This window comes from Agelaius tricolor, unplaced genomic scaffold (assembly GCF_023055355.1).
Source record: "Agelaius tricolor isolate 1412-34295 unplaced genomic scaffold, bAgeTri1.0.p SCAF_4, whole genome shotgun sequence".
Classification (NCBI taxonomy): Eukaryota; Metazoa; Chordata; class Aves; order Passeriformes; family Icteridae; genus Agelaius; species Agelaius tricolor.
Window position 1 is genome coordinate 822,494 of NW_027269264.1, and position 20,309 is coordinate 842,802.

General features: G+C 38.4%; 1 protein-coding gene across 1 annotated transcript in view; it reads right to left on the minus strand.

Annotated features, from left to right (window-relative positions):
• Nucleotides 1–1,144: 1,144 nt before the first annotated feature.
• Nucleotides 1,145–20,309, minus strand: part of PGGT1B (protein geranylgeranyltransferase type I subunit beta) — a 35,385-nt gene continuing 16,220 nt past the window's right edge. Inside the window, 7 exon segments of the mRNA XM_071424343.1 lie at nt 1,145–5,452; nt 5,455–5,589; nt 8,995–9,103; nt 9,416–9,600; nt 11,322–11,367; nt 15,195–15,327; nt 16,766–16,917. Of these exon segments, the coding sequence (XP_071280444.1) occupies nt 5,409–5,452; nt 5,455–5,589; nt 8,995–9,103; nt 9,416–9,600; nt 11,322–11,367; nt 15,195–15,327; nt 16,766–16,917 (804 nt within the window). The 3' untranslated portion in view covers nt 1,145–5,408.

A 20,309-nucleotide genomic window follows, 5' to 3' on the forward strand; every position in this document is an offset into this window, starting at 1 on the left:
TGAGTGGCCTTTTGGAGGGCCTGGTGTTGGGACTGGCACTGCTCCACAACCCTGCAGGCAGCAGGGACAGGGGGACTGAGTGCACCCTCAGCAAGCGTGCCAGTGACTCTGAGCTGCTTGGTGCTATCCACACACCAGAAGGAAGGAATAGCATCCAGAGGGACCTGGACAGGCTTGAGAAGGGGGCTTGTGTGAACCTCATGGAGGAGTTTGGTACAGCCAAGTGCCAGGTCCTGCGGACAGAAGTACAGACTGGGCAGCAAATGGATTGAGACCAGCTGTTCAGAGAAGGGCTTGGGGGTGCTGCTGGGTGAGAGGCTGGACATGACCTGGCCCTGGGCACTCACAGCCCAGAAAGCCAAATGTGTCCTGGGCTGCAGCCAAAGCAGCATGGGCAGCAGGGGAGGGAGGGGATTCTGCCCCTCTGCTCTGCTCTGGTGAGATCTTATTTGGACTGCTGCATCCATCTCTGGAATCCTCAACTTAAGAAGGACACAGACCTTCAGGAGTGCATCCAGGGGAGGCCATGAAGATGATCAGAGGGCTGGAACATCCCTCCTGTGAAGACAGGCTGAGAGGGGCCCGTTTGACCTGGGAAAGAGAAGGCTCTGGGGAGACCTACAGCACCTTCCAGTACATGAAGGGACCCTACAAAAAAGTTGGAGAGGGGCTTTTTACAAGGGCACGTAGTGACAGGACAAGGGGGAATGGATTAAAATTGAGAAATTTTAGGTATTAGGAAAAAATTCTTCACTATTGAGGGTAGTGAGGCATGTGGTTGCCCCATCCCTGGAAGTGTTCAAATCCAGGTTGGATTGGGCTTTGAGCAACCTGATCTGGTGGGATGCCTCCCTGCTCTTGGCAGGGGAGTTGGATGAGATGATTTTTAAGGTCCCTTCCAGCCCAAATCATTCCATGATTCTATGTTCTCACAATGTAGTTATCAAACAAGGCACTTCTCCAGTGCCTCAAAAATAAAGCAGTAGTGTCAGGGTTTGCTGCCTTTGATGGGTTCAGCTTGAAAACCTTTGGAGGCTGTCATGCTCTGTGCCCTTGGGAAGACAGGTCCTCACCCAGAGCATGTAACTTGGGAAAAAACACACGACAAGAGCTACAGTTAAAAAGAAATTACAGTTTTCCCACATTTTCTCAACAGCTCATTGATTTTTATTAAACTCAGAAACTAACCAGGCAAATAGAGACCAGGAACACAAAAGCTTAAAAATGGTGAACAGAAAGTGTAAATCTACAACACATTGTAACCACTCAGTGGAGTAATTTAATAACCATTTAGTATAAAGATGTTGAGACTTTCCTCTTTTCCACCCAGTGTCATCTGAAGTGAGGAAAACTTGTTAAGTGGTCTTTTCTTGCAACAGCAAAAAAAGAGCTTTTCAGAACCACCACAGTATTTAACATCAACGTAAACAGACCAATAATCTCATTCAACTGATGCATTTTGGAGATGTCTCATATTTAGTTGCAACAATAGCATCTTCTTACTTAGGGTCTCTCTGCTTCTTATGCATGTCCTGACATCCCTCTGACTTCCACAGGGACACTGATAGCAAGTTTCTCCAAAATGCCAGGAGATGGGCTGTCCATAAAAGGCTTTGACTGTGGAAACCACTGTTTCTTCCCTTCTATATTAGGCAACCCCATACTGAATGGCTCACTTGGCACAAAGTTGAAATGTATTTTTTAGGGAACACAACAGTTTCTACAGAATATTTAATTTCTATACTGGCATCCATGGAGAAAGCAAATTTGATGCAGCTTCTTCAGCTCCTCTCAGGTTGTCTTTTACCTTGGGCAATAGAGCAGAGAGCACAGTACTCTTAATATGTGCTTCAGCATATGCATGTCAGATATTTCTGAAATAATTTACTTGCTAGTTTTTTTTCAGTGATCATGATTGTTCCATTTAGAAAAAATAGTTCTCAATATGAAAATTTATAAATACAAACATGCTTAGAAGCAGCCTTCCAAAATGGTGTTACTACATCTGTCAGCAGCTATGTACAAATCAAGTGGGCCTGAAAGCCCCAGTGACAATGTTTAAATCCCCAGTCCTCACATCCTATGGAAAAGATACATTTGCCTTCCTTTGTTCAACATATCATTTTAAAGCTGTTTTTCTGGAAGAGAAACTCGGGCCACACACAGAGTTTGGGAGTGTTTCAGATAGGATAGAGGCACTCACATTTGTCAGCCTGATAGCCAAGAGGTTTTACATCCTCAAGCACATGGTAAAGCCATTCAATGCATGAATTTCTTATGTAGGTTCAGTCTCAGCAATGTAAAGCTGTGGTTAACACAAAATTATTAGAGGTAGGTAATAATCACATGGTTTGCTTTTTCTAGCTACATTTAAACTTCACAGTTGACATTTAAGTTTTAGCTCTATTTTGACGTATCCCCTTTAAAAGTGATTTTAGGTTATGGACTTCTGTGAAACTCTTGTCCACTGATTTCTCATTTAACATTTTTCTAGTCAAAAGACACAATAAACCACAAAAATCAGAGAGACAATTCAATACAGTCAGAATCCAGATGTCTGCTACACAGGAACATTTCATGTTCATCATTTGTTTGCCTGACATAAATTGGGACATTCAGAATGGCAAATCATATATGTAGAATTGTTTATTAGTACTGATTTTTATCAACTTAAAAAAGATTAAAGATTTCAAAAGAATTAGAGTAATTAGATACTCAGTGTGAGATGAAAGCATGGGTATTTTGCTGCCTTCATCAAACTTTGGGTTAATGAGAAACAAATATGCCTTATGCAACCTTTAGGAAAGGCTAGCTCTGCAGTCAACAGGCAGCCTGAAAAGATGTGTAGAATAACTGGGGGCCAAGGAGATAAGAAATGTAAAATCCATATGAAGAACCCAGGGTAGCTTACAGAAAACATAGCAAGAAACGTTACCTGTTTTTTGAGACAGAAAACTGTTAAATTACTTTCCGTGAGAATTTTTCTTATTCACATTGTATGATTTTTCACTGTTACCTCCATATTTTCTGCTGAGGGACCCCGATGTCCCTCACAGATGAGAATGTGGTCACACATAAGACAACTCAGGAACTACAGCTCAGGATTTTGCAAGTATGGATTTGCCTCACAATAATCAAATACATCATTTTTCACTAAGTAAGAACAAATATATAGACTGTTTCCCAGCAGAGACTAAGAATACCTTATTCAACTCTTCTGAAACTCAAAGCTACTCCCTCTACCAGGGTATGTGGTAAAAGCTAAAAAACTCAAAGATAGCTCACCGGCAAGGCAAAGAAGCAGTGGTGGGGATGGACAGCTACAATTACATCTCACCTTCATTGTAACTACACCGGAAACCCATCCTATCCTACCATGAAGTCAACTTGTCGTCACCATCTGATGTAAAGACAAGAAAATACCATGCTTTTTTGATCAATTTTTACTTCAAGATTTTAATTGTTTGGTTTTAAATGGGTTTTTTATCTAGGCAGACCCCTATGATCTTAGAAACTTCTGCTCAGGGAAGCTACTTCAGCCTTTGCTGACCAACATCCCATTAAGCCTATCCAGGAAAATGGGATTCCCACAGGAACTGCAGTAGTGAGCCCCCTGCCTGGGAGATACTCTCTTTCAGGTATCTTGCTAGTTCTTTTTACTTGTGGCTGGATTTTTGGTCATCTCAGCATGTGGTCAATAAAACCAATTCCCAAGCTCTATCTTTGCTCCTTAACTCCTTCATGTTCCTTGAGTCAGAACCTTTCTTTTGCTCCCTAATCTTACCCTACACAGTTCAAATCCTTTCCACCAGTTTGGTTCCATTACTACTCCACATTCTTCACTGGTGCCTCCAGCCTCAGTATCTCCCAGTTTTCATTTCTCTCACTCTGCAACAGTCCTACTCAAGCACCTCATTCCCCCTCTCCAGTACTGGCCTCACAGTTCTCTTGGTTTCACACCCCTCCAGACTTCCCAGTTTTTACAACTATTGAGTCTCTCCTCCTCCAAAAGTAAAGTGTCTAGTGGGACGTGTCTGGATCACACACACCCTACCCCACTCCTCCTCTGCTTTTCCAAGCAGACAACTATCACTAGTTATGCTCCCAATGCTGCCATGAAAATTAATCTGCTATAGAAACAAAACCTATCTATTTAGGTAGGAAGGCTGCTACAGGTTTGGACAATGGGATTGTTCTGGTAGCCTAAAGATACCTACTGGACCTCTCTGACATGTGTGCTAGGGGTACAACTACACTACCCTTTTCACTTGCCCTGCATTGCAAAACAGGAATCATGTTTATCCCCAAAGCTCTTTTTGCTAGCCAAAAAGATCTACATCCTGTTTCTTTGGGCTCAGCAGTGGCAAATGGTGCACCTAACCTGTCTCAGGAAGTCTTCAGTTATCTTTGGAACCTTTAGGAAAAAAAAGTGCTGTTAATGACTGGCAAGTAGAAACATGTGGTGTCTACTGAATGCACAAACTGACCTGCCACAAACACACCAGCTGCAAAGTTACTTCCTTCAACTCTGAACAGCACTTCAAGCATACAAAGTAAGGCACTAGTAAAGCACTAAAGAAGCTGAGAATGTTCATCATTACTCTAATTTGAACAACTTCAATGTATTGCAAAGGTTTGTCTTTGGAAGCAGGTTCTAATGCTACTCTTGCATACAGGTATGCTTCCAAAGACTGGGCTGAATATCTCTTATTGATGCACATCAATATGCCACACTCTTAGTGAACTTCACATGAAGAAACTATTTTAGATGAAAACTCTGTCTGGCTAACAATCCACTGCATTTGTGTAAAACCTACTCAGAAGAATTATGAAATCCATTTAGTAAGGCCACACAACCTTAAAAGTCCAGTATATTGAATAAAATAATTTTATTTGTATTTAATTAATTTGTTTGTGAAAAACAAAGTTTATGGAATCTGAAAGTTGATGATAATAGGTAATTTTTAACTGAGACTTAATATGAGAGGAGATTCTCTACCCAAAAATATGTCAAACAGTAAGATTATAAAGAACTTCAACATTCTGTGCTATACTGTATGATATGTAAACAATTTTGAAAATACTTCCCCATTATATATTTTGACACAGTATGCACAAATTTAAAAAAATAAAATTAAAATGAAGTTTAAATGCCTCAAGGGATTTCTTAGAAGTAAAGCCATCTGAAAAGCCATTTACAGTCTGCGGTGACAAACTTCTATATAATCAAAATATTCCCCATTTCACAATGCAGAATAACCTGCTGAAGGCAACTCCCTATCAAAGTGATGCCAGCAACACAGATCTGATTGTATGACTCCAGCACTTAAAAGAGCACATTGGTTATACATGGCTTTTAACCCTGGGCTACAATTATGCTACCAGAACTAAATTCAAGTCTAAATCAGTCATGTAGAGAGGTGTGTGTCGTCTGAACGCTGTTTAAAGTCCGTGTTTTCCAGATCTGATGAAGGTGGTGAAGACGCTCTGATGCTCTTGTGCTTACATTTAGGGCGGGATGAACTTTGCAAATACCAGATTCTCCAATTAATGACAAACCACAGATTCCAAAGTAGGCATGTAAAGCATCTGAAAGAAAGACAGAAAAGGAAAAAAAACCATCTCAGGCTGTAACAGCCAATATTCAACCCATATTCAAACAATTCTGAGTAATTACAACCAAGGAAAACAAATAATCAGGTGCCATATATTGGATCAGCAGGCAATCCCTCTCCTCAGGGAAGAATGATGCATCTGACTCCAAATTGATTACTTTATTATACTATACTATATTAAAGAGATATACACTATACCACATCATACTTACTTCTAATTTCTAATTTCTAAACTGAAAACTCGTGACTCTCAGCTGACAGTCCCAACACAAAGACGTGGATTCAATTGGCCAATGAATCAAAACACCATCACCAGAATCCAATCATCAAATTCCTGCAGATAAATAATCTCCCAACACATTCCACATGTTTGCAAAACAACAGAAGCAGCAAATGAGATAAGAATTGTTTTCCCTCTGTGCTTCTCCAGGAAAAAATCTGAGAGAGAATTATGTCTCCCCTTGTTCAGAGGGCATGTGAATACCACAGCTGTAATTTTAACTTGAGTTTTGATGGAAGGAAAACATTTCTGCCCAGAGTTACCAGCATGAACTAAAGTCCACATTTCTTTTATAACAACTTGTGCACTACATTTTTCTGAGTGCCACAGCCAAAAAGCAAAAGAATTTAAATATCCAAAAATAACCAGTCCAGAAAGAAAATTTTTTTTCTTGCAAGCATTTTTGGCTGGTTACTTTATGAGCAGCTAACTATTGAAACAACAAAATTAGTGCAAATAGCTGCCAATAGCAAGACTTAGAGAAATTAAGAAGGCATTACTTTTCCTAGCTTCCTATTTTCCTGAGAGATTATCCTAAGGATAGGAATTCATGTAGCTTGATAAAGAGATAGCTGCCACCAAAATGGGATACTCTTATTCTCCTGTTCCATACTGCTCCTGATGTCCACTTTATACCAGGGCTGCAGCTCGCTGAGTCTGCCTCCTCTGGGTTGCAGCAAGCTATCAGATTGGATTATCTGCCCATGAAATCACAGGTGAAAGATAGAAAGACGATGGGAATTTCATGTGCTCCTTGAAAAAGCTCAACATGTAGTACTCTGTGTAGGTGCCAATAATTTAGTATCTCACTAAAATGATCACAGAATCATTTAGGCTGGAAAAGACCTCTAATATCAGATTCCAATACTTAACCTAACATTGCCAGGACCAGCATGAAACCCTGCCCTTAAGTGTCATATTGTATCTCCAGGGATGGTGACTCAAACACCTCAGGTAGCCTGTTCCAATGCTTCACAACCCTTCTGGTGAAATAATGTTTCCTACTATTCAATCTACATCTCTTCCAGTGTAACCTGAGGCTGTTTCTGCTTGTCCCATCAGTTCTTTGTTAAATAATGCTAGTGGCCTCTACAATCAACAATATTTTGACATCTCTTAGCATGGGAACAACAAGACTACAAAATATTATTTCCCTGAATAATCAGCTGGAAAGAGTTACTTGCTAACATTGCAAGTCCATGTAACACATAGATTATCACCAGCAGTTGACTGTCTTCTGAAATTTCTTCTAGTCTTCTTAAAAACATTATTGCACAGCAAATACAGTTTGAGTCCCCAAATATAAACAGAACTTTTATAAAGTAGGAGCCCCAGAAATTAAAATCTAATTCTGATTAAGTTTTAGGAACCTTTATAGTGTCAACATGATCGAAAGACAACTTGCCCTTCAGATATGAGACTGAGCTTGCAGGAAGCTCAGTTGTGTATCTATAACAATGAAAACACAGAAGCAATCTTTGCAATGATGCATTCATAGTCTTTCTTTGTATCAGAGCTGCACTAACTTTGTGGGGAGGGTCCCCACAAACGCGATCAAAGTTTGACTCCTGGCTCTGTTTAGGACACCCCAAGAGTTACACCACATGCCTGAGAGCATTGTCCAAAACTTTCTTGAACTCTCTCAGGTTGGTGCTATGACCACTTTCCTGAAAAGCCTGTTCCAGTGCCCAACCACCCTCTGGGTGAAGAACTTTTCCTAATATCCAAACTAAACCTCCCCTAATGCAACTTCAGGCCACTCCCTCGTGTCTTGTCACTGTCACAGAAGAGCAGAGATCAGTGCCTGCCCCTCCTCTTCCCCTCACAAGGAAGCTGTAACTGCAGTGAGGTCTTCCCTCAGTCTCCTCCAGGCTGAACAGACCAAGTCACCTCAGCCACTCCTCACACGGCTTCCCCTCAAGGACCTTCACCATCCTCATGGCCTCCTTTAGAACTCTCTAACAGCTCAATGCCTTTTTTGTGTTGTGGGACCCAAAACTGTCCCTGGCACTCAAGGTGCCATGTACTGGACAGTTTGTCCAGAAGGATCTTGGAAGGGACACTACTGAAAGCCTTATATTACATCAAATGGCTTCCCTTGGTCAGCTGGGGGGACAATCTTGTCATAAAAGGCAATTAAGTTTAAGACAGGTTAACACATGATGAGGATTTGAACCAGACTTTCCAATCTCTGACTCACAAGGTAAATGTTTCCTTAAGACAAACCAAAACACTCCCTCCAAATGATACTGTTAAATCTATATGATGAGGAGGAAATGCAAATCTATCACAAGCACTGTATTTTCAGTGTGGGTTCACCTTGAAAAATTCTGAACTGTTGTTCAAAATGAAATTATCAATAGATTTAATACCGGGGCACAGATTCTAAACATACTCTTCCTTTATTATGACTAAATTTTTATCTTATTTGGTCCATTTACAAAGACCGTTTATTCTTCCCTGTACAAAATGCCATGGGCACTGAAAACCTACTGGCACAAGCTTTGTTTTCAGAAACTTGCAATACCTTAATTAAATTCTAACAACTTTTAAAATTAAAAGATTTTAGCACCTTTTTGAGTTTTTTTCACTACTTCAAATGATCCACTTCTGAAAGCATAAGTGTCAGACATACTTGTATAAACACAATCTGTAAATCATAGTACATAACTGTGTAAACTTTGACTCTTTTTACTTAATGACTTCTGAATAAGCTTAAATTATTAATTTTCTAAAGAAACAAATATTTTGATATATTAAGCGCAATTTACAGAGATTCCTACAACACAGTATATCCTTTAAGCAGAACAGTTAAACATATACTAAATAGACAGTGATACTCTAACAGTAATCTAAACAACAAGATTCACTTCCTTTGTGGCTGAACAAGGACAAATTTCTCCCTCTTTCCACTTCAGGAATGAAAACCTTTTTATATTTTGAGGGTTTTTTGGGGTTTGGTTGGTTGGTTGGCTTTTTTTGTTTTTCTGGGGTTTTTTTGGAAGGGTACGGTTTCCCTTACACCTCTCAGATATCTGACTGCTGGAATTAATTTCTTACTTAGAACACACTCATTGCAGTTTTGAGAAGTTATTTTACCTGGATGGCTGTCGGGCCACTTGGCGAATCCACCAACAAGGCGATCTTGAGTTGACAGGATGTAATTTCGGTTTTTCTCAAAATTTGTATATTGGAATATGTTCAAAAGCTGAAAAAAATTAGATTGTAACACTAATATAAGTCTTAGTCTTACTTTTAACACTAAGTCTTAACTAAGAGTTAGCAAATTTTTAACACTAGAATATAGTGCCTATTTTTGAGATAAGCAGTAACAGCACAGATAGCACTAATCTGGTAAACCTCCATTTCCTGCATTTTTTGCGAGATGAAAGACATTTATAGTCATTGGTGCATATTGGTTCACTTGTGTCAAATATCTAATGCTTTCAAGCAAAGAAAATAGTGCTTAAAGAAATCAAAACAAGTCAATAGCTATCCCTACACTTGTTCTGTACACTACCTTCAATGTTGCTCCCACCCAAAAGGAATAGCAAGTGTCTACAGGTTTGTTGGGTCGTCCATGGTAGCCATTCTGTTGCCTCATTATACACCATCTTCTTATTCTGTTCAGTTCTTTTTCTGAAAAAACTTCCTCCAGTTTGCCCATCAAACACAGTGATGCAATACCACAAAATGTAGAGCCCCCTACAGAAGAGAAGAGAAGGGTTTGTTTCTGTGAAGAGAAAGCAGGGTTTGCTATGCTTTGATACACAGATTTTCTGAAGCCTGTATGATCTCAGTCAGAACTTTAACTAAGCTATTAGCAATGAAATCAATGGACTTTTAAAAGTATGAAAGAGTTAATTTTGCGTCTAAAATCCAAATAAATAAGAACACTCAAGTTCAGCAGGTATGTCAAAGGTGGGGTGGGGGGAACTCAGGAACTCCCTCAATCCAGCTCTTGTAGAAATAAACCAGCTCATTTTCTTAAAGATGTTTTTTTTCACAATGCTGTGCAATTTACATTACATAGCAGTCCAGAAACAAGTAAAAGGAATTGCAACAGAAATATTTCTTCACTTGTAACTTAAAAAAGAAAGCTATTGGAATGCCAGCAATCAGACTGAAGCAGAAATGCCAAAGCCAGCCTCAGACACAATCCCCCAGAGGATATAAACAGACAGAAGTGTCTGGAGAGCAGAAGGAGAAAAAAAAATTCAAACTAAAATTATTAAAAAAACCCCAAACAACATGCGCACTTAATATGGTGAAAATACTCCCAGACTCTCGTGGTTGTAATACATACAAATTGTGCTTCTAAGGAATTTTTTGCTGTCAAGGAAACTGTATGGTAAAAAAGATAAACTTATGATCTTTGCGTAGTCCAGCCACCACTTTTTAAAGCCCATCCAAGTTTATTTTGAGTCTAACACCTGATATGATAAAATCAGAGTCTGGGAAAGACCATAAGCAAGCTGCTGACAGGAGACTTGAGCCCCAAAGTTCCTTACAATATCCTGGTGCTGGAAGACCCCAGGAGATGTAAGATTATTTTCACTCTGATGCTGAAATGCAGTGCTGAAGTACTGCTATTTGTTATCACTAACAGTTTACAGAAAGTTAATTAACCAATTGTTTTAATACTTAGGGGTATAATTTAAATTTTTCAGCTTCATTGATCCAGCAAGAAGGAAACAGACAAAATCCTATCAAAGCTCAATACTAAGGGTAAACATCTGATAGGATCATAGAATCATTTAGGTTGGAAAAGACCTCCAAGATCATCAAGTCTAACCTTGGACCAATCAGTCCAACAGACTACAGCACTAGATCTAGTATCAGTCACCTAAAAGCCAAAAACTCCTCTGTCACAAGCAGACTGCTACTTCATGGCACAGCAACATTTTGCTTAAAACTAGCAGTCCCTTGGGGATTCCTATCTTCAGATCTAGTAACTCTTTACAAAAATTAACTGTTGCTTCAAGACTTGAACATACAACAGATGCTGTATCTATCAGAGGAAATGCTTCTATGTTTTACCAAAGCTGTTGAAATTGCAAGCGATCAGTTACATGGCACAAAATCTCTTGCACATAAAATCCTCAGAGTAACAATGACACATGTGGAAAAAGTTTGCTCTGTCAGCAACAACTGAGAACTAAACGCAACACCTTTCAACAAAACACGAGATAAGATTTCAACAAAAACATTCATGAGATAAGATTAATGGGAGTGATTTAAAAAAGCCTGTCTGTTCAGATATTAAGCTCGATCTAAAGGAAGAAGTGACATTTGGAGGCATGTTTTGGATTCGCTCCTCCTCACACAACTTCCTTAGAAAAAAAGGAAAGGTATGGCATACCCTGCATCTGCTACAGCACTTTCAATACCACTCTGAAAGGTGTAGAGCACTTGGACATTCTTACCGTGAGATTCCAGTCCAGCTCCCTGTGCCAGGCCGTTATCATAAGACTGAAGAAAAAAAAAATCCCAAAAAGCAGTTAATTTAGAACCATAGCACTTTGACAGACATTGCAATTTCTTAGTTTACCAGCAAAATTATCATCAGATCATTGCCATGATTTAACCTCATTAAATTCTGAACCTCCAAAAATTCTTGCCACAACACAGTTAACAAATCAGCTCTTTTTCAATGCAGGATGTTTTTATGACTTTCATGGAATTAATTTTAGTTGTGACACATGTTAGAAACCTGAAAAAGGGTAAGCAACAAAGAAAAAAATCATGTAATGCAGGTATAAAAAGAAAAAAATTGGCTATGTAATCAAAACAAAACAGAATTAAATAGATAACTTAATCTGTCTCTAATCCAAGAGCAGTTTAACATTAAAAAAGAGGCAAAATGCAAAGTACGCCTGTGTGTAGAATACTCAAATCCAAGCAATTCTTTAGTAAGAATCAAGTACATCAGGCTTTAAAAAACAATGAGAAGGGAACCAGAAGCAAGAAGAAAATTATAACATGCATTGGAATAAACTAAAATTGGCCTGTAAAATATTACTGTTAAAAAATACCATTACAGTGCTGAAAAATCACTCTGTTAAGCGCAACAAAACGGGAAACTCAAGTCTGACAAAGCACTAAGAATATCATAGTTCATGTCTGTCATGAGCAATCTATGGACACATGTATATGTAAGAATAATAATCTTTCTTCCCTAAAAATCCATTAAATCATTTTACTTGAAAAGAAACAAAAGACCATGTAAGAAATTATTCATAAAATAGCAAATATTTATTTTACAAGAGTTCATAGAATACTTATTGAATTATCTCTGAACAAATACCAAATTGCTTAGTAGGAAAAATGAGGTGTAACTCTTGAAGTTAAATTACATTGGCCCTACGTATTCTACATCAACTGTTCAATTAATGACTGGATCAGTATCTGATCAGACACAAAGCACTAAAAATCCTTCCCCCACATCCTCCAGGTGCTGACTGTGAATTTCTCACATTTTCTCAGAAACAGTGGCTAGTAGATACAGGACACCTTGACAAACCAATAATGACTCCCGTAGTCCTAACCAAAGAATGGTTACAGGACTATTGTATCTCTAGAAACTACTTAAGGATCATTTTGTGCATCTGCTTTTAAAGCTGAAAAAGAGAAGAAAAAAGTAAACAGAAGAAAATACAGAAGCTACACTAAAACTGTATTTCTAGTTTTGAATTGTTGCTGAAAGCTGAAGCAACTAAAAATACTAATACCTGATAAATACACTTCAAGCTGCAGCTTGATTTCTCAGGTTTGAACCAGTAAATTTTAGCAATCTCTATGAACTTTTGAATGTTAAAGCACACAGTGTGAACTCTTCCTTTTTCACTGCTTTTTGAGAATGCAATACAAATGTGCTACACACTCCACAGATGCATTAATTGCTAAGAAAAGGCAAGCTGATTAGCAAAGCTATGCTGGCAGAGCTAATTAACTCTACAAACAGCAATTTTAAGAGGAGGTGGCTTGCTTTATGTATGACGAAGTAATTAGCTCTGGAGAAAAGCTGCTAAGTGTGCATCCCAGACACTACTATGTTGGGCTGTACAATTAGTTTTAAACTCTTAACAGACTAAGCTAGCCAGGAAAAGACACAATCTTTGTGATAAGCCACAGTGTCTTCTGAACTTTGACCATGGCAAGACTTAGTTCTCTACTTTACTAGTGAACTGAAGTATTAGTAGGAGGCCTTCCAAGATGTCTTGCCATGGTAAGGCCTCAGTTATTAGAGGTTTTTTAAATTATTAAAGGTATCTCTTTTTCCAATAGGAACATAATGACTGGAATTTCCAGGTCCAACAATTAATGCTAAGCTCTAGAAGCAAAGTTTAAATTTGGTTCAAGATCACACTACACAATAAATCTCCAGTACCACTTCAAAGCTCTAAACTTTCAAAAAATCTCCACTTGTCTGCTCTATTAATGGCCTCATCTGATGCTGTCTGTCTGTTTTGTCTTAGAAAAAAACAGTTGCTTCTCCCTCTCTTTATTTTTTCAGTGCTGCCTGTTACACTATGTATCTCCGTCACACTCCAGTTAACAATCTCATTTCCAGAATAAAGACTCCTAGTATATGAAATACTCCTTTTACACAAGATGATTCATACCTTCCACAGTTCAACTCAACTTTCTTTGTCCCCTTCCTAGTTCCACCATTTCCTTTGGGATCAAAACTGTGCTCAAATGTTCACAACTAACAGACAATGTTGTACAGACAGATGTACAGAACTACAATGAGGATTTTGCTCTTTGGTTTTGTTTTCTATTCTTTTTAACACTTGATTCTCCTATTGTAACTCTGCTAAGCTATTTTACTAAAGACTGATCTCAGTAAACATTAAGGTCCAGAAATGATCAGAGGAGGAAGAATGTTCGCAGCCTAATCAGTAAGAGCAAGCAAGCACTCTGCCTAAGCTCCTCTCTCAGACTGAAAGGAGAATGGATAAATCATCGTCCTTGGGTGAAACCCACTGAAAGGATTCAGCAGGGATATTCTCATGCTGAGAACCCATGCTAACTAAGGGGAGCTACCAGCTATGGTAGAAGGGCTCTTATGGGAAGCAGGGGACGAAGATTCTAGGATTGTACAGAAATCCCCTTATCATGGACTGTTTTCTGGGGAATGCAGGGGTAAACATAACTTACTATGGGATGGCTAGGGAAAGGGCTGATGGTAAGAAACAGAAATATCAAAGCAGACTGGAGAAGAACAAGGGGAAACAGAGGGGAAAATGGGATAAAAAGTGCTACTAGGATGTGAACAGACTGCAGGTCCACATCCTTGTATGATTGAGCCCTGGCCTTGATTATCTCTGTCTGTCCAGGACTATGGCAGTGTGCCAGAAAGCTTCTTGAGGTGTACAGTAAGAAATATTAAGACATCCAAATACCTCCTTTAAAAATAAACAACAAATAAAAAACAACTTAGTCTGAAGCAAGAGATTTTGAAGTCTTTTTTTAAACTTGTTTCTCACATAAATTGTACAATCTTACTGCTTACAGCAACTACTGAAAATAGTAATTTACAACAGAAGCTGTGACTCATCATAAATTTGGGTCTTCTTTGTGGACCACAAGAATTTAACCTGTGTTTACTCACACTAAGGGAACTGCAATTTTCAAGCTTGCTCAGCTTCCTTAAAAAATTGTGTTTCAATCTTTGAAAATGTAACTCAATTAAACTAGTGAAACAACATGAAAAAAAATGGAAATCTCCTTTACTCCAATCAAATATGAAGACAATTTGCACAGACACAGAAAACATGTGTACGTACTCATATATTTTTTCATTCCAAATATCTAATAAATAAATTATGAAGTGCATGACTGGAAACATTTAAGGATGAACTGATGTCAATAATTAGTATATTTGAATCTGTGTACCTTTTAAAAAGCAATACTACAGCTCAATGAAATATGAGGATTTTATTGATACACTTTTCTAAAGTGCTTTCTGCACTTTTTCTAAACACAAACATCACACCTTAGTTTTCAAAAACTTGCTTTCAGTTGCTTAATTATTTTAAATAAAGAGGCTTTTTCATACAATTTGCGGCAAACAAACACACCAAATAAAATTATCTTGCTAGCACACACATTTTAATGAAAATACAAATGCAAAAAGCCAATGTACTTTGTAATTCTCAACTCGCTAGAGCAGGAAGAAAAAATAAAGACAATATCGTAATACAGTTTGGACAGACATGTTTTTAAGCCACAGTTAAGAAAAAAAGCTTAAAGCCTGAAAGCATAGGAAGAAGTAACATTTTGTGAACACTCACCATACTTCTTCTAATGTAGTCTATTGCTTTCTTCATATCCATGCCTGACCAGTTATCGAGCATGTAGCAGATGCAGGAAGCACAGTACACAAACCTCATGTCATTTTCACTTCCTTCCAGCACTGCACAGAAACTGAAAGAAACATTTCTGTCTTTAAACACTGTTTTGCCTGTTACACCAGAAAATATGAAATGCGGTTCAAAGAATCACACAGTGTTTCCTCTAAAGATTAGTTTACAGTAGTCTCATAAATATAACCCAAAGCTACACTAGATTTTCTTTTTAGAAGATGTGATTCTAAGCCAAGGAAAATGCACAGAACTCTAATAAACATTTAGGAGCCTGAGTAACTATTTCCAGCAACATAATGATACTGGTGCTTATTTATTCCAAGATGTTTATACTTACAGTCTTTCACCTATTACAGTATATACAGATACATGACTTACCATTTTACCTCTTTTGAGCAGAATTCTTTGACTTCCTAGGAATCCTAATAGCTCACAAGGCTTTCTTTCCTTACTGCAACTTGAGGACCAGTTTCCCAGGTATGTATAAAGGCAATTGCTAATATGACCATTTCTAATACAAATGGTGAATCAGTTTTTAATTAGTTACTGTTACAATTGCACCAAACTCTATGAATATTTTAAATTTTTTGTATCTGGGTTATTTTAGCACAACGTCAGAGACTCTTAAGATGATGATGGATGCCCTGATTTGGGTGTTTGTATCAGAAAATTGCCAACAGAACCAGGGCAGTACCCATCCCCCTGTACTGGACACTGGTGAGGCCACACCTCAAGATTTGAGTTCTGTTTTGGCCCCTCAAGACAAGGAAGTCCATTGAGGTGCTAGAGTGTGTCCAGGGAAGGGCAGTGGAGCTGGGAAGGGTTTGGAACACAAATCTGATGAGGAGCAGCTGAAGGAGCCATACAGAAATAAACACCGAGAGGACAACTTATCACTCAACTACCTGAAAGGTGGCAAGTTGGGGATTGGTCTCCTCTCCCATGTGGGACAGAGGAAATGGCTTCAAGTTGTACCAGGCGAGGTTTAGATTAGGTATTAGAAAAAATTTCCTCATCAGAAGGGTTGTCTAACACTGGAACAGGCTGCACAGGGAAATCGTGGAGTCACCATCCCTGAAGGTATTTCAAAGACATGTAGATGTGGCACTTAAGGACATGGTTTAGTGCTGGACTTGGCAGTGCTGGGTTAAGAGTTGGACTTCATGATCTCAAAGGTCTTTTACAACCTAAAGGCTTCTATGATATACAAAACTAGGTAAATGGTTGAATTACCTGTGACAATAAATAAACCTTTAATTGTTTCTTCTAGGACTTGCTGCTTGGCAAGCCTCCATTTGGTTCGAAGAGCCAGTTAGTACCCTCTGATGACTTAATTACTTCCAAGAAGCCAGCACATGCTCTATGACTTATGTGACTACCAATCAAACTATTTTTCTAATAGAACAAAAAGATTATAGCTACTTCTATGAAGAACATGTCTCTTACGTTTCATTCCACATGTGGGTAGTGGGAGTTGCAGCATATAAAGTATCTTTTACCTTCCATCCTCCAGCTGGAGAGCTCTCAGTCCTGCCAGTATGGCATCTTTATTTACTCGACTTAAATCATCTCCAAGAATAACCAGACATGATAGTCCTGTGTAAGTCATTGCTATGTGCCCACTATCATAGGGATGACATATACCTGGACCCTAAAAAAGGAGAAAAAAATAGAAATTTTGAAACATTGCAAGAGCTTACACTACAGCAAATATATATTTTTTTTAAGGTAAGAGGTAAACAAATTACTTTACCCTTTACTCATTATGGTTAAACTAAAGGTATCCTGCTCAGCTTTCCTCACCAAACTCTGCTCAGCTTTCCTTATCAAACTAAGTTACTGCATAACTCTGCTGGTCTTGTAAACACTTGGTCAGTAGGAAGCTTTGGAAAAAAGCTTTGCCAAGAACTCCATTTGTGGAACAATTAAGGAAAAAAGGGGATGTCTTCACCTAAGTTTGTCTTCACCTAAGTACCTAAGTTTGTCCTGACACACCACTGGGCATTAGCTTCCTGGCAGCTGGGTAAGCACTCTTAAACAGCCTAACTCTGGAGGTCTCTCAGCAGAGATTTTACAACATAATGATCTACAAGGAGAAAGAAGTGTGAGAGATTATTAGTAATCTCTTGGTCAACTGAAGCAATACCAAATTAGCCACTTACCTACTTTGAGCTCTATTTTGAAATAATAATTAGAGTTCAAGCAAAGTATTTATATACAAAATAATCACAGAAACATAGAATATCCTGAGTTGGAAAGGACTCACAAGGATCACTGAATGTCAACTGAGAAGCAAAAATTATAGTTAAAGGCTGACTAGTCCCATAATACAACTCATGGGAAAATGAGTTGTATTTTTTGGGAATGGGAAAGGGATTGATACAGCTATGCTAAAACTACTCTTTTTCTTTATGGTATTTTAGGGGCCCATCCTGGACTGCACTACTTCATGAAAACAGAAGCCACATGTAACAAGATGACTGTGGATACCTGGGATGGTTCAGTTTGAAGCAACTGGAAGATAACTATTTTAAACACAATAAAATTATTTCAATACTGAGTACTAGAGATAGATTTTTAAATGATATTTTACTAGTATTATTGCCTAATCAGTTGCAATTCTTATTTTGCAATTAATCCTTAAAACACAAGGAAAAAGCAGTATAAAACCAAATTTAATGTTATGTTACATTTAATTGGTATTTTTCAGGCAAGTCATGCTTATTTCCAAAGCCAAAAGGCTTTTCTTCTAGTAAGAAACTGGGAGAAAAATTGTTATCATCCACTAGCCAGCAAGAGACTGCTTTCACACAAGGGAACCACAGACAATTGGGAAAGGGAGGCAGAAAACAGGGTGAAATGGGTTCAGCAGCACTGAAAAAGCTATGTAACAGAGGAGAACAGGAGTGGATGTGCTGAGAGCTGCACCTCCTCTCCCTTTCTTCCAGTCCTGGACCCTCTCTTGAGGTGGCATCACAAATTTCAACAGCTCCCACTCCCATCCCTGTACTGCCGGTGCCCCCATCACTATCTCATACCCTACACATTAAATAGACATATAGGGCACATTAAATTGCTTTTGTTAAGTGGTCTCTATTGGCCTGAGCTAATGCATTGGTGCAGAGTATGCTCCGAGAAGACAACAAAGGGGGGTATGGCCAGGGTCTGTTCTCCATGCACTTTACCTTTTGTAAGAATTAGTCTGTAGGTCCCACAGGAAATTGATTTACTTGGATGTCAGAGATGGAGTAAACAGTTCTGTTCTGTTGGAATTACCATCATGTTCCTCACAATCTCAGCCTTTTTTAAAAGAATTAACACTTAAAAGATTTAAGTTGGGGGAAGCTTTCAAACATTTGAACTTGGCTCAGTGATGTGACAGTGTTCCCTACTATATCAATTAAAACAGCTATTATAACATAACTCATGGCCACCAAGAATTCCCAGTGACCACTGCAGAGCCAAGAAACTCTCTCTGCTGCAGAAGCATGGGCAGGATCTCTTCAAACACTAATAAAGAATGCTACTAAACATGCACTAGCACTGGCACAGTCCCACTTTCAAGACAGGGTTCCTTCACCCAGGTGCCAATCCACACACGGTGCTAAGCAGTTTTGACACATTTGCACAGAGGTGTGTGCTGAGTGCTAAGTCCATCAAGACAACACACCTGGTTGCAGCCAAGAAGCATAATTATACTTTCAAAATACGCAAGTATGTAGTTCTTGTATTTATGAAGATCCCCCAATGCAGGGAAGAATGATGTGCAGAACTCCACGATATCAGAAGGCTAATTAATTACTTTATTATACTATAGTATACTATAACTATTTTACACTGTATTACACTAACAAGAACTATACTAAACTGAAGAAACTCCAGACTGTCTGCTGACCACAGTCAACACAGCTTGACTGATAGGCTAATTAACACAAACAGTGTCCACCAAAATCCAATCAAGCAATCCCTTTAGGTAAATAATCTTCCAACACATTTCACCAGTCCAAAAACACAGGAGCAGCTAATGAGATAAGAATTGTTTTGATAATTCTTTTCTCTGCTTTTCTCCATTTGGAGGGCATGTGAATACCACATGTAATTACCTAATTTCTAAATAAATGCCTACTCAATAGCTGTTTGACAATCTATCTTTTGCATGCTTTGATGTATTTCACAACACATTTTGCAGGTGTTCAATTCGTAAGGGTCTTTACTTGGACATGGGTAGCCTCAGCTTTAGAGGCCTCTTTTTCATGTTCTTAAGTTCATTTAAAGTACAAGATTTTAGCTGTTGCCAAATAATTAGTGGCTAGTATCTAGCCACTAATCCAAGGTGTCTCTGCTTCTGTAATCTCTTTAATAGTTTCAAAACTATTCTGCAAGACCTTTTGCTAAGTTTCTCACTTTGTGGAACCACAAAATGGCCTGGGCTTGAAGGGACCTTAAGGTCATCTAGCTGCAACTCCCCTGCCATGGACAGAGACACTTTTCAGTAGACCATGTTTCACAGGACCCCTTAAAATATATAGAGATGCCTGCTTAAAATAAAAAAATATTAGTACAGAGATGTTTTGGCCCAAGCTTCCTGGGTCTTTATAGTATTTATTTTTAATCTTACATTTACTTTTATATTCTATTCATTGTTATCTTTTCTGTGATTCACTCGGCAAAATATTTATAACTATTCATCTTTCACCAGTATCAGTGTTGCAGCCTTGAGAAAATACAATGTTGTGTCAGGAACACAAAAGATATCTTTTTTCCCCCCAAGTGAAAGGACATGTTAATTACCACAATCTTACATAAAAGTTGCAGCTATTGAAAACAAAATTCTGATTCACAATGCTTTCAACATACTAAAACTTAATCACAACACTTTCAACATACTGAAAAGACCTAGGCCTACCTGAAACTTTGAGGAGGCTGTTTAGCCCTAAATTAAAAAGCTAGTTTAAACTGCAGTAACAGCAAATCTGAGACACTTCAAAATCTGGAGACATTTCAGTATAAAATAATTTTCTAATTCTAAAAGCAATCATGTTT